Genomic DNA, 14,089 nt, shown 5'->3' with positions numbered 1-14,089 from the left:
CCAGCCTGGGTGACAGAGCAAGAGACTCTGTCTCAAAAAAAAAAAAAAAAAAAAATCTTACCGTCTTTAGTTCCTATCATCATTACTGCAGATTTAGAAGCAATCTACCTGAATCAGAAAATAGAGCTCAAATAAGTTGTGTGGCTTGGTATAATCTGGGAAAATCAGTTTCAAAAGTTACCTGCCCTTGGGATAGAACTTTTTGTCAACACCAGAGTTTTCAAAAAGTTATGAGGCCGTTGCTGCGCAAACTTTATCCCATTCCAACTTCAACCAGAGGAACTTGTATATCCTAAAATTTCACATAAGATTACACTTGAAGAATAGGTTTCTCCATTAAAAGACTTGAAAACTACTGGTCTTCAGGCTCCCTACCTGTTTAATCTGTCAAGATATTGCCAGCTTAAATTTCGGACAGTTACATAAGTGTCCCTGTTAACTTCAAATGGCCCTGACAGGAATACTAAAACATCGGACATTCAAATGGGCCAAGCTTTATCAGGATTATAAAACTTTCAAAGTTCAAAAACATGCCATCTCTATGGGAAACAATATCTTGGATTTGAGGTTACAAAAGGAACAAGAAAATGGTTTCTGAATGGCAGCTTTCAGTTTACAAGTAGTGGCAAAGTAAATGCTTGGATGTTATGAGGTAGTTGATCTAAATTGTGAGGCTTTCTTAAAGGCACTCCTTTGATCTCACATGGAGTGAGACCAGAAATCTATTCAACATATTAAAACTCCTCTCCCAGCAAGATAAAATAAACAAAGCAGCCTCCTAATGGCTGAAGTTCCATCTAGCTGCCATGGCCATTTTATGGAGCATGGTGCCATCTTGTGGCCACTCTCAAACCACCCATTGTTAATCGAGTGCAATTATAGCATGTTGAAAGTGAAAAGGAAAACTATTTTGAGCCATGGTCACTTGGGATATTTTCAAATGTTCTCAAAGAACATGACATTTTGGTTACTTTTAAAATTTTATTGACTTTTTTTCTTCATAACTTTATAACAAAAACAGCGCATGAAAACCAGTGTCTTATTCCAAAGTCTCAACTCAGCTGATTGCCAGATGAACATCACCATCTTACTCCTCTGAATAACTAGACACAAATTACATAGCAAGTTCAAGTTTCTGCCCACCCAAGACACAGCCAGTAATCAGTTACCAACACAGACACAGTCAACTCCAGGGGCTCCAGCTCTCTGCCTATCTTCTCTCAGCAGTTCCTCCCATCTGCTAAGATGTGCCTTCCTGATGGCTCTCTCTCAAGGTGGGTCAAGGCTGAACAAGACAGAAAAGCACAGTCTAGGTCCACCATCACCTCCCACTGGCCACCAGTTGGCCAGCCAGGAAATCATTTCTGTACATCTTTTGTCTCCCCCTTTTATCTCCCTCTCTCTTCTCCAAAACTTGTTGCTATCTATCACTTTCATGTAACAATGGACTTAGTGTCCATTAAACTGCCTGAGAAGTGGTTTGAGCCTGACATATTTTCCTGAGCTAAAAAAGGAAAAGTACCTCTGTGGCCTTCTTGCCATTAAGATCAAGTAAAAAAGGGACTAGCACTACTGAAAAGGGTCACGCTAGAAAAGCCTTAGAATCCTCTCTCCACCCCGTGAAGGTTTCTCTAGCTGTAGCTCTTAAGGGTACAAGAGGGCAAATATTCTGGGGTCAAGGAGGTATAATGGGGAAACACATTTATTTTCCCCTTTTAAACTTCCCTGCTGCCCCAGTCTTTGCCTTCTTCTTAGTGGATCCCTTGGGTTCTGGCTCCTTGCGCTTAGCTGAAGAGAGTGAGCCAGTCACCTTGAAGAAATCATCCAGGCGGCCCTGGGTGCTGCCTTGGCGGCTCTTACTCAGCCTCTTGACCCCACTGCGGATTCGCTCCTCAGAGAACTGCTTTTCACCACACATGAACTTGACCAGCTCTTCTTCATTTGGCTCGCTCCACTTCAGCTCCACAGACTCTGGGTCCAGCACCTCAGGTTCCAAGAAGAGGTGGTGAGCCTCCTTGTGGAGCCAATTTTCTGGCACAGGGTACTTGTTGGGGTCAAGTCGCCGCACAATCTCCTCGATGCTCTTGTGTTTCTGGATGAGGTCCACAGCCCGCTTGGGCCCAATACCCCGGATACTCTCACAGTAGTCACTGCCTAGCAGGATGCACAGATCCACAAACTGTTCCTGGTTCAGGCCCAGCTCCTGCAGAATCCGGCTCAGGTGGAATTCCTGGATTGGCAGCTTTTTGGCTTCACTGGCAGTCAGGTGTCGCATTAGCACAGGGCTGCCGAAGGTGAGGCAGTCCATGTCCTCGGTAGCCGCAGCATAGACTTTGCCAGCCTTCACCAGGGCAGCACAGCTGGCCTCTGCCTCACTGGGTGCATCAAGATAAGGGATGCCCATGAGGCTCAGCAGATGTTTGCACTCATCGTTGTGCTGCTTAGTGACCTTCACCAGCCGCTTAGTGAATTTTTCCACCTCCTGCTCGGCCCCAGCAGCCTGAGCCTGCTGCAGCTGCTTCTCTGCCTCAGCCCGCCGCTCACTGCGTTTGGCCAGCTCGCCTGACTTGAGCTGTGGCGGCTTGCCATCAAAGACATACACGGGCTTGATGCCGTTCTCCATCATGCGAATGGTGCGGTAGAACATGCCCATCAGGTGGCTGGTGGTCTCACCCTCCTCATTCTGCAGCACATCCCCACCCTGGCGAACAGCAATCAGGAACTGATAAATGCTCATAGAGGCATCAATGGCCACCTTACGGCCAAAGTAGCTCTTGATGTCATTCTCCCGGATGGCACTGGGGGCCACATCAGCAATTAGTTTGGCCAGGCCTTGAATTCCCATGGCAACACAGAGGAGGGATGACTAAAAAAAGAAAGGCAAGTCAGAGACAGAGGAAAGGAGAAAGGTTATAACTGGTGTTATCTCACCAACTTCATGCCTTCAACTAAATTCCACACAACAAAAAGGACACCAAGTCAGCACTGCTAAAGATAAAAAGATGAACAAGTTCCCCATTCTCAAAAAACTCAGTCTAGCAGGAGAATGTACTCAATAGTAAGGCTCAACGAGTACCAGAAATTGAACCAGGTGCTTAGAGAAATAAGATATTGTTGATATTCTAAGGTAGCAGCATCATTTATTATACAAAAAAACCCTGCAACATAGGTCTCCATCAAGGACCACAGAAGGCCAGGGTGCTTGGCCGGGCTTGAGGAGTCCAGGGACCATAATGGCAGACCTGAAAGACAGGCAAATACACCAGCTAAACAAACAGATCTGATTTGTTTTGAGTCTCTGGAGAACCCTGACTAATAAGGCAGCCTTGAAAAAGGATTGCAAACATATCTGAATGGAGGTGATGTGGCTTTCTCACAAGCTTCTTTAAACTCTCTTCATCATCGCCTCAGCACATAAGAGTTTCTACTTTTATTATAATGTTGCTAGAGTTTCAAGTCTTTCCCTTTGAGTTTTCTCTCTACCACTCAGTCTGAAAATGTTAACTCCAAGGCTCCTCCCCAGGTCCTGATTTAGGGGTCTGGCATGCTGTAGTCACTGGGCTCAAAAGAGTATTGCACTTCAGAGTTCAGTGTTTCCCAGATAGCAGTGTTTCCCAAATCACCCTTACGATATTTGCTACTTCCAACTAAAACCTGTACTTTCATTCACTTAGATTTTTTTTTTAAAAACTAAACTGGAAAACTCATAAGCAATAATATTTGTGTTCTATTAGTTATATTTTAATATGTGTTAAATGTACAACTTAAAAAGGATTTTTAGGGGGTGCAATTTAAAATCATCTTGCCATCCTGGCCAACACAGTGAAACCCTGTCTCTACTAAAAATACAAAAAAAAAAAAAAATTAGCTGGGTGTGGTGGCACGCACCTGTAGTCCCAGCTACTTGGGAGGCTGAGGCAGGAGAATCGCTTGAACCCAGGAGGCAGAGAATGCAGTGAGCCGAGATTGTGCCACTGCACTCCAGCCTAGCAAGAGAGTGAGACTCTGTCTCAAAAAAACAAAAAAATAAAAAACTCATCTTGTACCCACTGTTGGTATGTGTCCAATACTCCAAGAAATATTCTACTGGGGCCAGGCACAGAGGCTCTGGCCAGTAATCCCAGCACTTTGGGAGGCCGTGGTGGGAGGATCACATGAGCCCAGGAGTTCCAGGTTGCAGTGAGCTATGATTGTGCCACCACACTCCAGCCTGGGCAACAAAGCAAGACCCTGTCAAGAAAAAAAAAGAAGACAAAAGAAAAGAAAAGAGAAAGAAGAAACGGAAGACTCCATCAGGCCTTTTCATTGTTCCCACTCTTTCTTCACAGGGTTCTTTCTAGAGCATCAATGACTGTTCAATTCTTCCTTCTAATTCAGTCCAAACACTTCAGCATGGCATCACAATCTTTCATGTTCTGGTTCCCAACCTAACCTTACATTCTGGGATCTCAACAAAAAGCTGGAATAAGGCCCGCCTTTTCCCACTTTTCCTTAGCTGTGCCCTCCTCTCGCCATCCTCTCACGCGTCCTTCCAGGTCAATCCCTGGATTATTAATCAATTAATACTTAATTGACAATGAATTATTCATTTGATTAATATGAATAATTCCCCCGTGAATTGCAGCGGCAAAAGCTCTGGCCTTGAATCTAGGCGCGGCATTTACCATCCGTGTGACATTACCAAGCCACTGAGGTTTATTTTCTCGTCTACAAAAGAACGATTACCATGCCTGTCTCTCAGGGTTGTTGCCAGGGTTAACTGAGACAACAGACGGAAACCTCTAATGTCCCCTCTCCAGGCCTGTGACCCTTCGGCTCTTGCCTCAAGCCGGCCGCGCTGCTGGAGTGTGGACTGAGGACCAGGCCATGTAGCCCTTGATCCCCTCACGGCGTCCCACAGACAGGTAGGCAGGAAAGAGGCCTAAACAACTCAAGTGTCAGAAATGTTTCTCGTCCAAGGTCTTAGGAAAAATACAACACGACCCCATAAGGTGGAACTTATTACCGCTTTTCTACAATGGAGGAAAGAGAGGCTCGCAGCTTACGCGATTGGCCCAAGGCTCACAGGGGGAAAAGTGGCGCTACCGCTTGACTGCGAATCCCGCGCACTCCAGACCCCGGCTCCCCACGGCCCCCAGCGCCAAGCGGACCCCGTCGCTCCCGCAGGCGCTTCCCATGGGGTCTCACCTGGCCTTTGGGACACGAGGCCTCGGCGGCTAACGCTTGCTTCGGGGTTGCCCCGGGCAGGCGGTCCTAAACCCGCGCTCCCTTCTCAGCTTAGCTGCGAGTCGCCTGACGTTCAGCCGCCTTCCAAAGCCCGCGCTCCCGTCACGTGACCTGCTCGCCACGCACAGCCTCTTGGGGAGTGTAGTGCAGGCTGCGTCTCCTCAGACGGCTGCTCTCAGGGCAAGCAGTCCCTCCAGGGAGAACAGAGTCTCTCAGCGACCCTGGCGTACCCTTCTCCACCGCTTGTCCCCACTCCACCCGCACCAGGTCCCCGCAGGCGCCTGCTCCCGCTACACCCGAAATCGCAGGACTACAAGTCCCTCAATGCCACTTGCGCCGGAGGCACTTCCTTTTCCGGTTGTGCTAGGCGCCTGCTTCTGCCGACGTGTTCTTCCGGTGGCGGAGCGGCGGATTAACCTGCGCGGGGCAAAATGGTGAGAGGGTTGAGGGGAGTTCCAGACGGGGATGCGAGGACCCCTTGGAGTCTGACCCACACCGCGCTTCTCTCCTCAGACGCCGGAGATCCAGACGGCTAGACGCTCCTGGAACCTCCGGCCTGGGCTGAAGGGTGGGGAAGGGGGAAGCCCCTTGCCATGAACTCCTTAGATTTCTGAGCTCGCGATTTCTAAGGGTGAGAGGCGTGGGGCGAATTTTGAATACCTTCCAGTTTGTATATCTCTGTTACCGGTGGTGTGTTATCTTTATCTGGAAAGTTCTGGCGAACCCGTGCCCATCCTACAATGCCCTGGGCAAATGTTTCTTGGTGAAGCACTTCCAACTCTCAGGCACTTGGCCAGACTCCTAGGAGCGCCCACAGCCTCTGTACAGATCTCTGGCCACGTTCCTGGACTTCTTTGTTTTCGGCCACCCCTCCTAGTGACCACCGTCTGACGCGCATCTAGCTCTGGGATGATGTCTATTCATCTTTGTATTCCCAGTGCCAAACAGAGGGCCTGTAATTGGAAGCTCAATAAATGGCAGTGATTGTCTTTATCATTTTGGGGGAAGGGGGCCGTGATTGTTTACTGAATTGAATTCCAGTGTCTCAGAACAATGGGGGCAGTTTACTTCTCTAGAGTTGTTATGTTCTGGATTTTAGAAGCATTGGCTGACGGGTGACAATGAAGTTAACATTTGTACAGATCTTTACGTTTACAGCCCTCTTTCATAAAAGGCATTATCTCATCATTTTCCCTACAACCTTAGGAAGGAAGCAAATACCTATTGAGCGAAATACTCCCTGCCAGGCACTAGATGCTTTGATTCATCATCTTTCTTATTTTTCAGTCCTGTGAAATAGATATTACAATCACTTTACTCAGACTCAGATTACTCAGTAAGTAGAACCAGAACTTGAATGTCTTGACCGTAGCTCACAAGATTCCATAATAGCACAGGTAGTGAGAAAATACTGAATTAGAAATTGAGGGCCAGGCGCGGTGGCTCACTCCTGTAATCCCAGCACTTTGGGAGGCCGAGGCGGGCAGATCAGGAGGTCAGAAGTTCAAGACCAGCCTGGCCAGCAAGGTGAAACCCTGTCTCTACTAAAAATACAAAAAATTAGCCGGGCATGGTGGTTCACGCCTGTAATCCCAGCTGCTCGGGAGGCTGAGGCAGGAGAATCACTTGAACCCAGAAGGCGGAGCTTACAGTGAGCCGAATTCGCACCACTGCACTCCAGGCACTCCGGCCTGGGTGATAGATCGAGACTCTGTCTGAAAAAAAAAAAATTGAGCCTGGGCATGGTGACTCACACCTGTAATCTCAGTACTTTGGGAGGCCGAGGCAGGCAGATCACCTGAGGTCAGGAATTCGAGACCATCCTGGCCAACATGGCAAAACCCCATCTCTACTAAAAATACAAAAATTAGATGTGGTGGTGCGCACCTGTAATCCTATAGTCCCAGCTACTCGAGAGACTGAGGTATGAGAATCTCTAGAACCCGGGCGGCAGAGGTCGCAGTGAGCCAAGATCGTGCCACTGCCCTCCAGCCTGGGCGACGGAGACGCCATCCAAAAAATGAGACTCCGTCAAAAAAAAAAAAGATGAGATCTGGGTACCACCAGTCAGTGACATAGTAGGGGTTCTCAGCTTGGTGTCTATAGATACTGGTCCACAAAGCTCCGGAAATTGTAGGCAAACTTTTTCTTGTATGTGGTTTTTCTCAGGCAGAGAGTTCGTACCTTTAGTCACATTTTCATAGTGGTCGGATCATTGGCCTCAGAAAATGCTAAGGACCATTGATCTGCAGCTACATTTCTGGGCTAAAATCAGCCTCTGTTTCACAGCAGCACTGGCTCCTTGATAATCCCATGTTCTCTCCAGGCTGAAATCATGGGATTCTTTGATAGCTCTGATCTCTTGCCCTCCTCTAGGAGCTCGAGGCCATGAGCAGATATACCAGCCCAGTGAACCCAGCTGTCTTCCCCCATCTGACCGTGGTGCTTCTGGCCATCGGCATGTTCTTCACCGCCTGGTTCTTCGTGTATCCTTTCACTGAGCAGCCAGAGTACCAGCATTAGTGATGTGGGAAGCTCAGGGAGAAACCACACTAGGTACATGGACCCCGCCAGTTTCGTACACTGGATTGGGGCTGAGAGAAGGTAAGGAGGAGAGGAGGGCTGGTGATGCCCAGGGGAAGTTTATGGCCTTATTTCCCAAGTTCAGGTGAGCTCAGTTTGTTCTTTGGATTTCCAGGACAGTGAGCAGGGGGCCTGGCTGGAGTGGAGGTGGGGAATAGGGGTGCTACAGTTGGAAAGGTGGTATAAGGAAGGGTGCACTCAGGTGTCGGGAGGTCTGAGGGCTAGTCCCAGCTCCGGCCCTCATGAGCTGTGTGACCTGGGGCAAGTGACCTAACTCCTCTGGGTCTCATTTTCTTCATGGCAGTGGAGCACCAGAGTCCAAGGCATCTCTTAGGCCCCTCTGCCTGGCTGCTCTGAGCCAGATAGGCCTCCCAGAAGGCATTGAGCCAATACTTTTCTCCTCAGAGTGCCGTGGGCTGGGCTGTCTGCACTCCACAGTCCACCCCTTCGCTTTGCCTTAACTGCTGTGCCCAGTTACGAGGTCACCTCTACCAAGTACACTCGTGATATCTATAAAGAGCTCCTCATCTCCTTGGTAGCCTCACTCTTCATGGGCTTTGGAGTCCTCTTCCTGCTGCTCTGGGTCGGCATCTACGTGTGAGCACCCAAGGGTAAGAGCTACAATGGGATGGACGCATGAGCCTCCAAGGCACAGCCCAGGGAAGCCTCCCCAGAGTCAGGTCAGCAGGGTCCTTAAAGCTCTTACCAGCATGACCCCTTGGTTGATGGAGACAGACTCAGTGGAATGGGTAGGGACACTAGACATTTGTGCCTCTTTCTGCCCCTCATATGGATTTGAGCCAAATATGACTTTGTCAGTTCTGAGCTCACATGGCCCAAGGCCTCGATCTGCCTTTGGGATGTACCACATAGAAGTGTGGACGCAGGCATCCCATGGTTGTACATGTACATTCTTAGAAGTCAGACCCCAGTGACTTGGAGAGGCTGCTGGGAAGTCAGCTGGCTGAAAGGGGGTCAAGATCCAGGGCTTAAAACCTGCTGCAGACAATCCACCAAACAGGCCACTAGGAATCAGCTCTGGTGGCTCATCCTCAGAGGTGTATGCTCGATAGCCCTTGCCCCAGGAGCACAGGGGTGCAGGGAGAGAAGGAGGAAAGAAGGGCCATTGGTCTCATTTTGATACCCCTCTCCTCTTTTAGGTAACAACCAGATGGCTTCACTGAACCTCTGCTTTTGTAAATTACTTTTTTTTACTGTTGCTGGAAGTGTCCCACCTGCTGCCCATAATAAATGCAGATGTATGGCAGTCCTGTCTGGGGCCCATTCTGTGGGGGTGGTGGGGTGCTGGGACCTACATTGCTTCCCCAATCTCTTCCCTTTCCCATTTCTCATCTGCCTTTCACAGTTCCTGCTGCTGATCTACTTAAGGGGGATGAGATTTGTGTGGCATCGGTGTTTTGTCATTGGAATTTAAGGCTTACCTGTGGATAGGGTCTGGGCCTACCCTTTTCTATTGTTTCTAGGACAGACTTCTCTAGGAACCCACATCGGTCCATTCTGCCCTAGACCAGTCCCTGCTGTAAACATAGTCACCCTTCTGTGTGCTGGGGCATCCTCACCAGGCTCAGCTTGTCCCCCTAAGAAGGCTTTTCCCCTTGGCAGCTACTTTTAATGCAGGTGGGCAGCAGCAGGTGCGCGGGAGGGGAAGGTGTGGCCATGGGAGGGGCTGATGAGTCCACCCCTAGCCCCAGTATGAAGCTAAGAGGATAAGGGATATGAAGCATCCATTTGGCCCTCTGGTTCAGGAGCTCAGAGATTCCAGGCTTCTCAGGAAGAACTTTGAATTCCAACTGGCCCTAGCCTTATGGGTGACTCTTCTCCCACCAGACCAATCCCAAGAAGAGACAAGGAGGCAAGCTCAGATACAAAGCAGTATTTATACATTTATTTATATATGTATATTTACTTCAGAAGAAAAGAACATTTCGGGGACAGGAAGCAAGCAGGCCCGGGGCTGCTTCCCTCACTGCCCACCTCAGAGTCAGAGTTGGCACACGATAAATACCAAGCTCCGGGAGAAGAACTGGGAGTTAACTGGGAGGTAGGGGGCGCTCTATGCACACGCAGGCTTCTAAGGGGGCACGGTATGGGCAGGAGGATTTGCACTGGGAGGCCCTATGTACAGCTTGAAGCTAGGGGGAGATTAGCCCAGTGGCTACAGGAACAAACGCCAAAGGAGAGAGAAGAAGGGAGGGATGACCTGCTGGACCCCAGGGCAGGGATGGGGCCAAGACACTCACACCATTGCCAGCCGGGCAGCTGGCAGCTTCCAACAGGTGGCCCACTTACCTTCCCTGAAGCCCTTTTACCACGGGCTTAAGGCAACTTTGGTCCAAGGTTGACCCCGTCAAGCAGCTTGGAGCCCCAGCCTGGCCCCAACTCTTGCACTGAGGAACCCCTCCCCAGGCATGGAAACAGCCAGCTGCTAACGGGTTTGGGGCTCCAGGGGGCAGTGGAAGGTCACTTTCCAGTTAAGGACTGAGGGGCCGCAGTCCAAGAACATGAACCCCCATTGAGGAAGCCCAGGAATCCTATTACATGGAGTGGGGCTCGGCAGTTTTAAGGCATAGGGAGGATTTCCCCAGTGGGAGGGAGAACAAAGTCATCCTAAGGAAGGCTCAGCCCATGCATGGTATGGGAATCGTAAAATTCCTATGTCAGCAGAACCAAACTGGGGAGGGGGCTGGGAGGAAGCTGTCCCTGCTATTCCTGCATCCCCCTGTTGTTCCCCTATCCTGAGGACAAGTGCTTTGAGATCAATGGCAAAAGGGGGCCTGCAGTTCATAGGCTTCAAGGATTCAGCTCCACTATAGAAAGGCCTCCCATTCAAAACTGAGAATGAGCGGTGGGACGGGCAAGGCCTGCTTCCCAAAGAGGTGGCAGCATACCACAGGGCAAGGACAGCAATTCCCTTTCCCATTTCTGGACCCATGGCAGACATGGCTAAATGAATACCATACTCCTTCCATGAGCCTGGATGTAGCCTCAGAATGCACCAGGCGCCACTAAGAAACTTGAAGGTGGCACTTAAGATACAACTTCCCTAACCCAGGGTCTTGGTGGTCGGGAGAGGGATGGGTGTCTGAGGCTCCCTGGAAGGGATCAGACTCAGAGCCCTGTCTTTGCAAGTGTCACACCCCTGCTCTGGCCCACTCTGAACTTTCTAGCTCCATCCTTCCACTCCTTCCTGCCCTGGTTTAAGTGCATTTAGTAATTACTTCATTAATGACAGCAAAAGCTATTTGCATCTGCCCACCAGCCAAGACCAAGCTGCTGCTTGAGGGATTCCTGCTCCTCTGCTCAGAGAGAATGATGTGGTCACCGATTACTGTGAGCTCCAGACGCTCCCAGGAATGCAGGCAGTGAAGCTGCAACACCATCTGGGGGCTTTCCTCTTCCTGGATATTCCTGGTTCAAGGCTCTAGGGCTTACCTGGCCCACTGGCCCCTACTGGTTCAGGCCTGTGAAGGGCTGAGAGTGGCTTCACCAGGCACTGAGTAGACTTAAGGCACAAAGTCAGTTTCTCCAACCCATCCAGGGCTGGCCTCGGCTGCCCTGGGACTTCTTGGGAGCCAAGCCCTCCTAGGGAGAAGAAACTTCCTGGGTCACACTTAAAGCTTAGAAGTCCGAGTCTGGTGTAACAGGCAAACCCCAGAAAGTCCACTACCAAGCCGTCCCCCAGGGAACAGCTTTAAGGGGGAGAGCCGTCTGCCCTCCATTGACTCATGGGGGTCCACCCAAGTCTCTTAGGGCTGGATCCAAGCCCCCTGCTGATCTCAAAGGTGGGCAGGTCCTCTCTCCAAGAGGGTTGGCTCCAGTCTCAAAGGGGGAGGCAGGGGAGAGTGGGCTCTGAACAAATCAGGGCCACAGGCTTCCCCTTCCCTCCAGGGCACCTGAACCAGCCCTCCAATCACCATATCTGGAAAGAGGTAAACTGGTCCTGTCCTGGCCCCTAGGGGGTGGCAGGCAGGAAGGCCCAGGAAGTCTCTGGCTCTCAGGTTCCCTCTGTGCCGTGAGGGGCGACCAGCTGGAACAGCAACTCCAGTGTGAAGACTTCCAGTTTGACCAGTCTTGGGTAGGGCCAGTGAACAGCAGAGCTGGCCTGCAGCGGGCTCCAGTGTAACACCATTGCATCCAGTGTTGGGGGGTGCCTGGGCACCCCTGGTCCTTGGTGTGGTGCTGCCTCAGGAGGGCAGCTCAGTCACACAGGCGGTAGAAGTGGAAGTAGTAGTCTGTGGCTGGCTGGACGAGAGCCTCCGAACTGCAGTTGGCCTGACCCTGGGTGGAAGGGCAGTGGGAAGGTGAGGCGGCTCTGGGGGTGCGGGGCAGACGGCACTCCCTGCTGACATTGCTTGACACTGTGCCCCCAGCCCTACCACATACTGTGCAAACCCCCCATGCCTCAAGCCCCACATTGCAGACAGGGGTGCCCAGACCTTCGGGGTAGGTGGGATGCCCCTGCTCACCAGCAGTGCCACCCGGAAGTGGTAGGTGAATTCACGGAAGGACAGGATGGTTATTGGCCACTGGTGAGAGGTGCCCTGGAGAGAAGGGAGAGAGGGGTCAGGACAGACTGCTGCCCTTATCCCAACCAGCATCTCTCACCACGGCCATCGCAGTCCTGGGGTCTGTGGGGAGTTTTATGAAGGAAAAAAGCAGAGAACTTTGAAGAGATGGGAAGGAGCACGTTCTGCTTTGGCAGAAGGAACAATGGCAGCTACTCCATGCAGATCGTGCCCGGGACTGGCAGGTCCACAGCCACCTCCACCTGGCCCCTGCCTCCTTCCCAGTCCTGTTGTGCTGGGTTCCCTCACCCACTATGCTCTGGGCACATCAAAGTATTTCATTAGCGCCATCCTCAGTACAATCCAGTGACACAGTGCTGCTACTAGCCCCATCTTCTGGATGAGGAAACTGAGCCACTTTCTAAAAATCACACCTTGTGGCAAAATCACACAGCTGGGATTCAAACCCAAGTCTGTCTGGCTGTCTCCCTCACAGGGTGGCATGCAGCCTGGCCGCAGGCAGCTTGCCCATCTACCTGAGGCTTTGGCTGTGCGTCTGTTATGTGGTTTCAGGCCCGAGCACCATGTCTGCTGCATGTCTAGCTGGGCTCTCCCTCTCTCTCGGACACTGTCTCTTCTGCAGGGCCACAGGGCTCGGGCCTCCCTCAGAAGCACCCCCACCTCTGTTGCAGGTGCTTTCTGCACATCTTTTCTCCCTCACTATAGAGTACGTTCTTGGAAGTCAAAACCTGTGTCTACTCCACCTCTCTCCCCTGCAGCTGTGTCCCGGCATGGCCTGGGACAGATGGGGACCCAATCAATATTTTCTGAGTAAACACATGAATAGGCGAGAAAAAATAATCATTACTTCCCTTCATTTGTCCTGAGAGTCTTCTCCCATGGCCTCTTAGGCTCAAGGAGAAACTGGGGGTCCATAGGCCCCAGGGACAGTCATAACTTCCGGTTACCTGGCCAGGGAGGAGCTCGCCATCCAGTTCTTCCAGAAGAGGTGGTCAAACATGGAACCTGAGGGGCCCTCTAATGCTGCACATCTAGCTGTGCCACTTCCCCAACCTGAGCATGAGGTCGGCTCCTTCCTGCTTCTGCAGACACCTCCAGTGAGCCACAGCCCTCCCCGCCTTGGGCTCCCAGACACCCGCCTGTTTCCATCATTGGAATGTTTCCATCATTGATGCCTGTTTCCGTCACTGCACTCATCCACATTAGTGCCTGTGATCTGCTTTCTTCCCCAGGTCTCCAGCATGGCAGGGCCGGGAGATGCTCAGCAGAGTGGAATGAACAAACATGCATGCCCCTCCCTGGGACACAGAGGCCCAGGCCCCAGAGTGTCCCTTGTGGAGATGGCTTCACTCTAACTCCCAGCTTCTGCTCCTTGCCCATTTGGGGGCCCAGTTGTGCCAGGAGAGAAGCAGCTCGGGCCTGGCCAGCCCACAGCTTCCCAGTCCCACCTACCTGTGTGTCCTGGTGGATGTGGAGACTCTGTGGAAGGCTCCCCTCCTCACATGGCTCCTCCTTTGACCTCAGGCTGCACAGCACCACAGACACGGGGGAGGAGGAGCTGTAGACAGGCCCAGTTAGCAGAGAAATGAAGTTCTGAAGTCCCTCAACCCCAGCCCCCTCCCAGCCAGCCTGCCACATGCCTCTGAATCTCCACCCAGCCTGAAACACCGCACAATAACCAGGGCCCTCGAACAAAACCTTTCCCATAGACCATCCCATGTGGTCCTCAGCCC

At 51.3% G+C, this 14,089-nt stretch overlaps 3 protein-coding genes across 11 annotated transcripts in view; 1 reads left to right on the top strand and 2 right to left on the bottom strand.

The window, feature by feature from the left end:
- Positions 1 to 344: 344 nt before the first annotated feature.
- Positions 345 to 5,474, bottom strand: FEN1 (flap structure-specific endonuclease 1). The gene is made up of 2 exons (XM_032153055.2): positions 5,188 to 5,474; positions 345 to 2,866 (listed from the first exon to the last, which is right to left on the bottom strand). The coding sequence occupies exon 2, from the start codon at positions 2,843 to 2,845 to the stop codon at positions 1,703 to 1,705; it is 1,143 nt and encodes a 380-aa protein (XP_032008946.1). The 5' UTR covers positions 2,846 to 2,866; positions 5,188 to 5,474; the 3' UTR covers positions 345 to 1,702.
- A 39-nt stretch (positions 5,475 to 5,513) lies between these two features.
- Positions 5,514 to 9,076, top strand: TMEM258 (transmembrane protein 258). Its single transcript, XM_032153056.2, has 4 exons — positions 5,514 to 5,660; positions 7,603 to 7,712; positions 8,284 to 8,420; positions 8,970 to 9,076. Exons 1-3 carry the CDS (start codon positions 5,658 to 5,660, stop codon positions 8,408 to 8,410), a joined length of 240 nt encoding a protein of 79 aa, XP_032008947.1. The 5' UTR covers positions 5,514 to 5,657; the 3' UTR covers positions 8,411 to 8,420; positions 8,970 to 9,076.
- Positions 9,077 to 9,693: 617 nt separating this feature from the next.
- Positions 9,694 to 14,089, bottom strand: part of MYRF (myelin regulatory factor) — a 35,998-nt gene continuing 31,602 nt past the window's right edge. For all 9 annotated transcript variants that reach the window (XM_032153047.2, XM_032153046.2, XM_032153048.2 and 6 more), the window contains 3 exons: positions 13,809 to 13,914; positions 12,297 to 12,371; positions 9,694 to 12,108 (listed from right to left, as the gene is read on the bottom strand). In XM_032153047.2, the coding sequence (XP_032008938.1) occupies positions 12,028 to 12,108; positions 12,297 to 12,371; positions 13,809 to 13,914 (262 nt within the window). In that variant the 3' untranslated portion in view covers positions 9,694 to 12,027. The remainder of the gene's footprint in view (positions 12,109 to 12,296; positions 12,372 to 13,808; positions 13,915 to 14,089) is intronic.

Source organism: Hylobates moloch, unplaced genomic scaffold (genome assembly GCF_009828535.3).
Source record: "Hylobates moloch isolate HMO894 unplaced genomic scaffold, HMol_V3 SCAFFOLD_5, whole genome shotgun sequence".
Taxonomy (NCBI): domain Eukaryota; kingdom Metazoa; phylum Chordata; class Mammalia; order Primates; family Hylobatidae; genus Hylobates; species Hylobates moloch.
This window is presented reverse-complemented; position numbering and strand designations above follow the sequence as displayed.

Bases quoted from the DNA above. Each gene is read 5' to 3' on its own strand.
- FEN1 (XM_032153055.2), bottom strand. From the start codon at position 2,845: ATGGGAATTCAAGGCCTGGCCAAACTAATTGCTGATGTGGCCCCCAGT.
- TMEM258 (XM_032153056.2), top strand. The intron at 7,713-8,283 runs GTATCCTTTCAC...TGCTGTGCCCAG, and splicing joins TTCACCGCCTGGTTCTTCGT to TTACGAGGTCACCTCTACCA.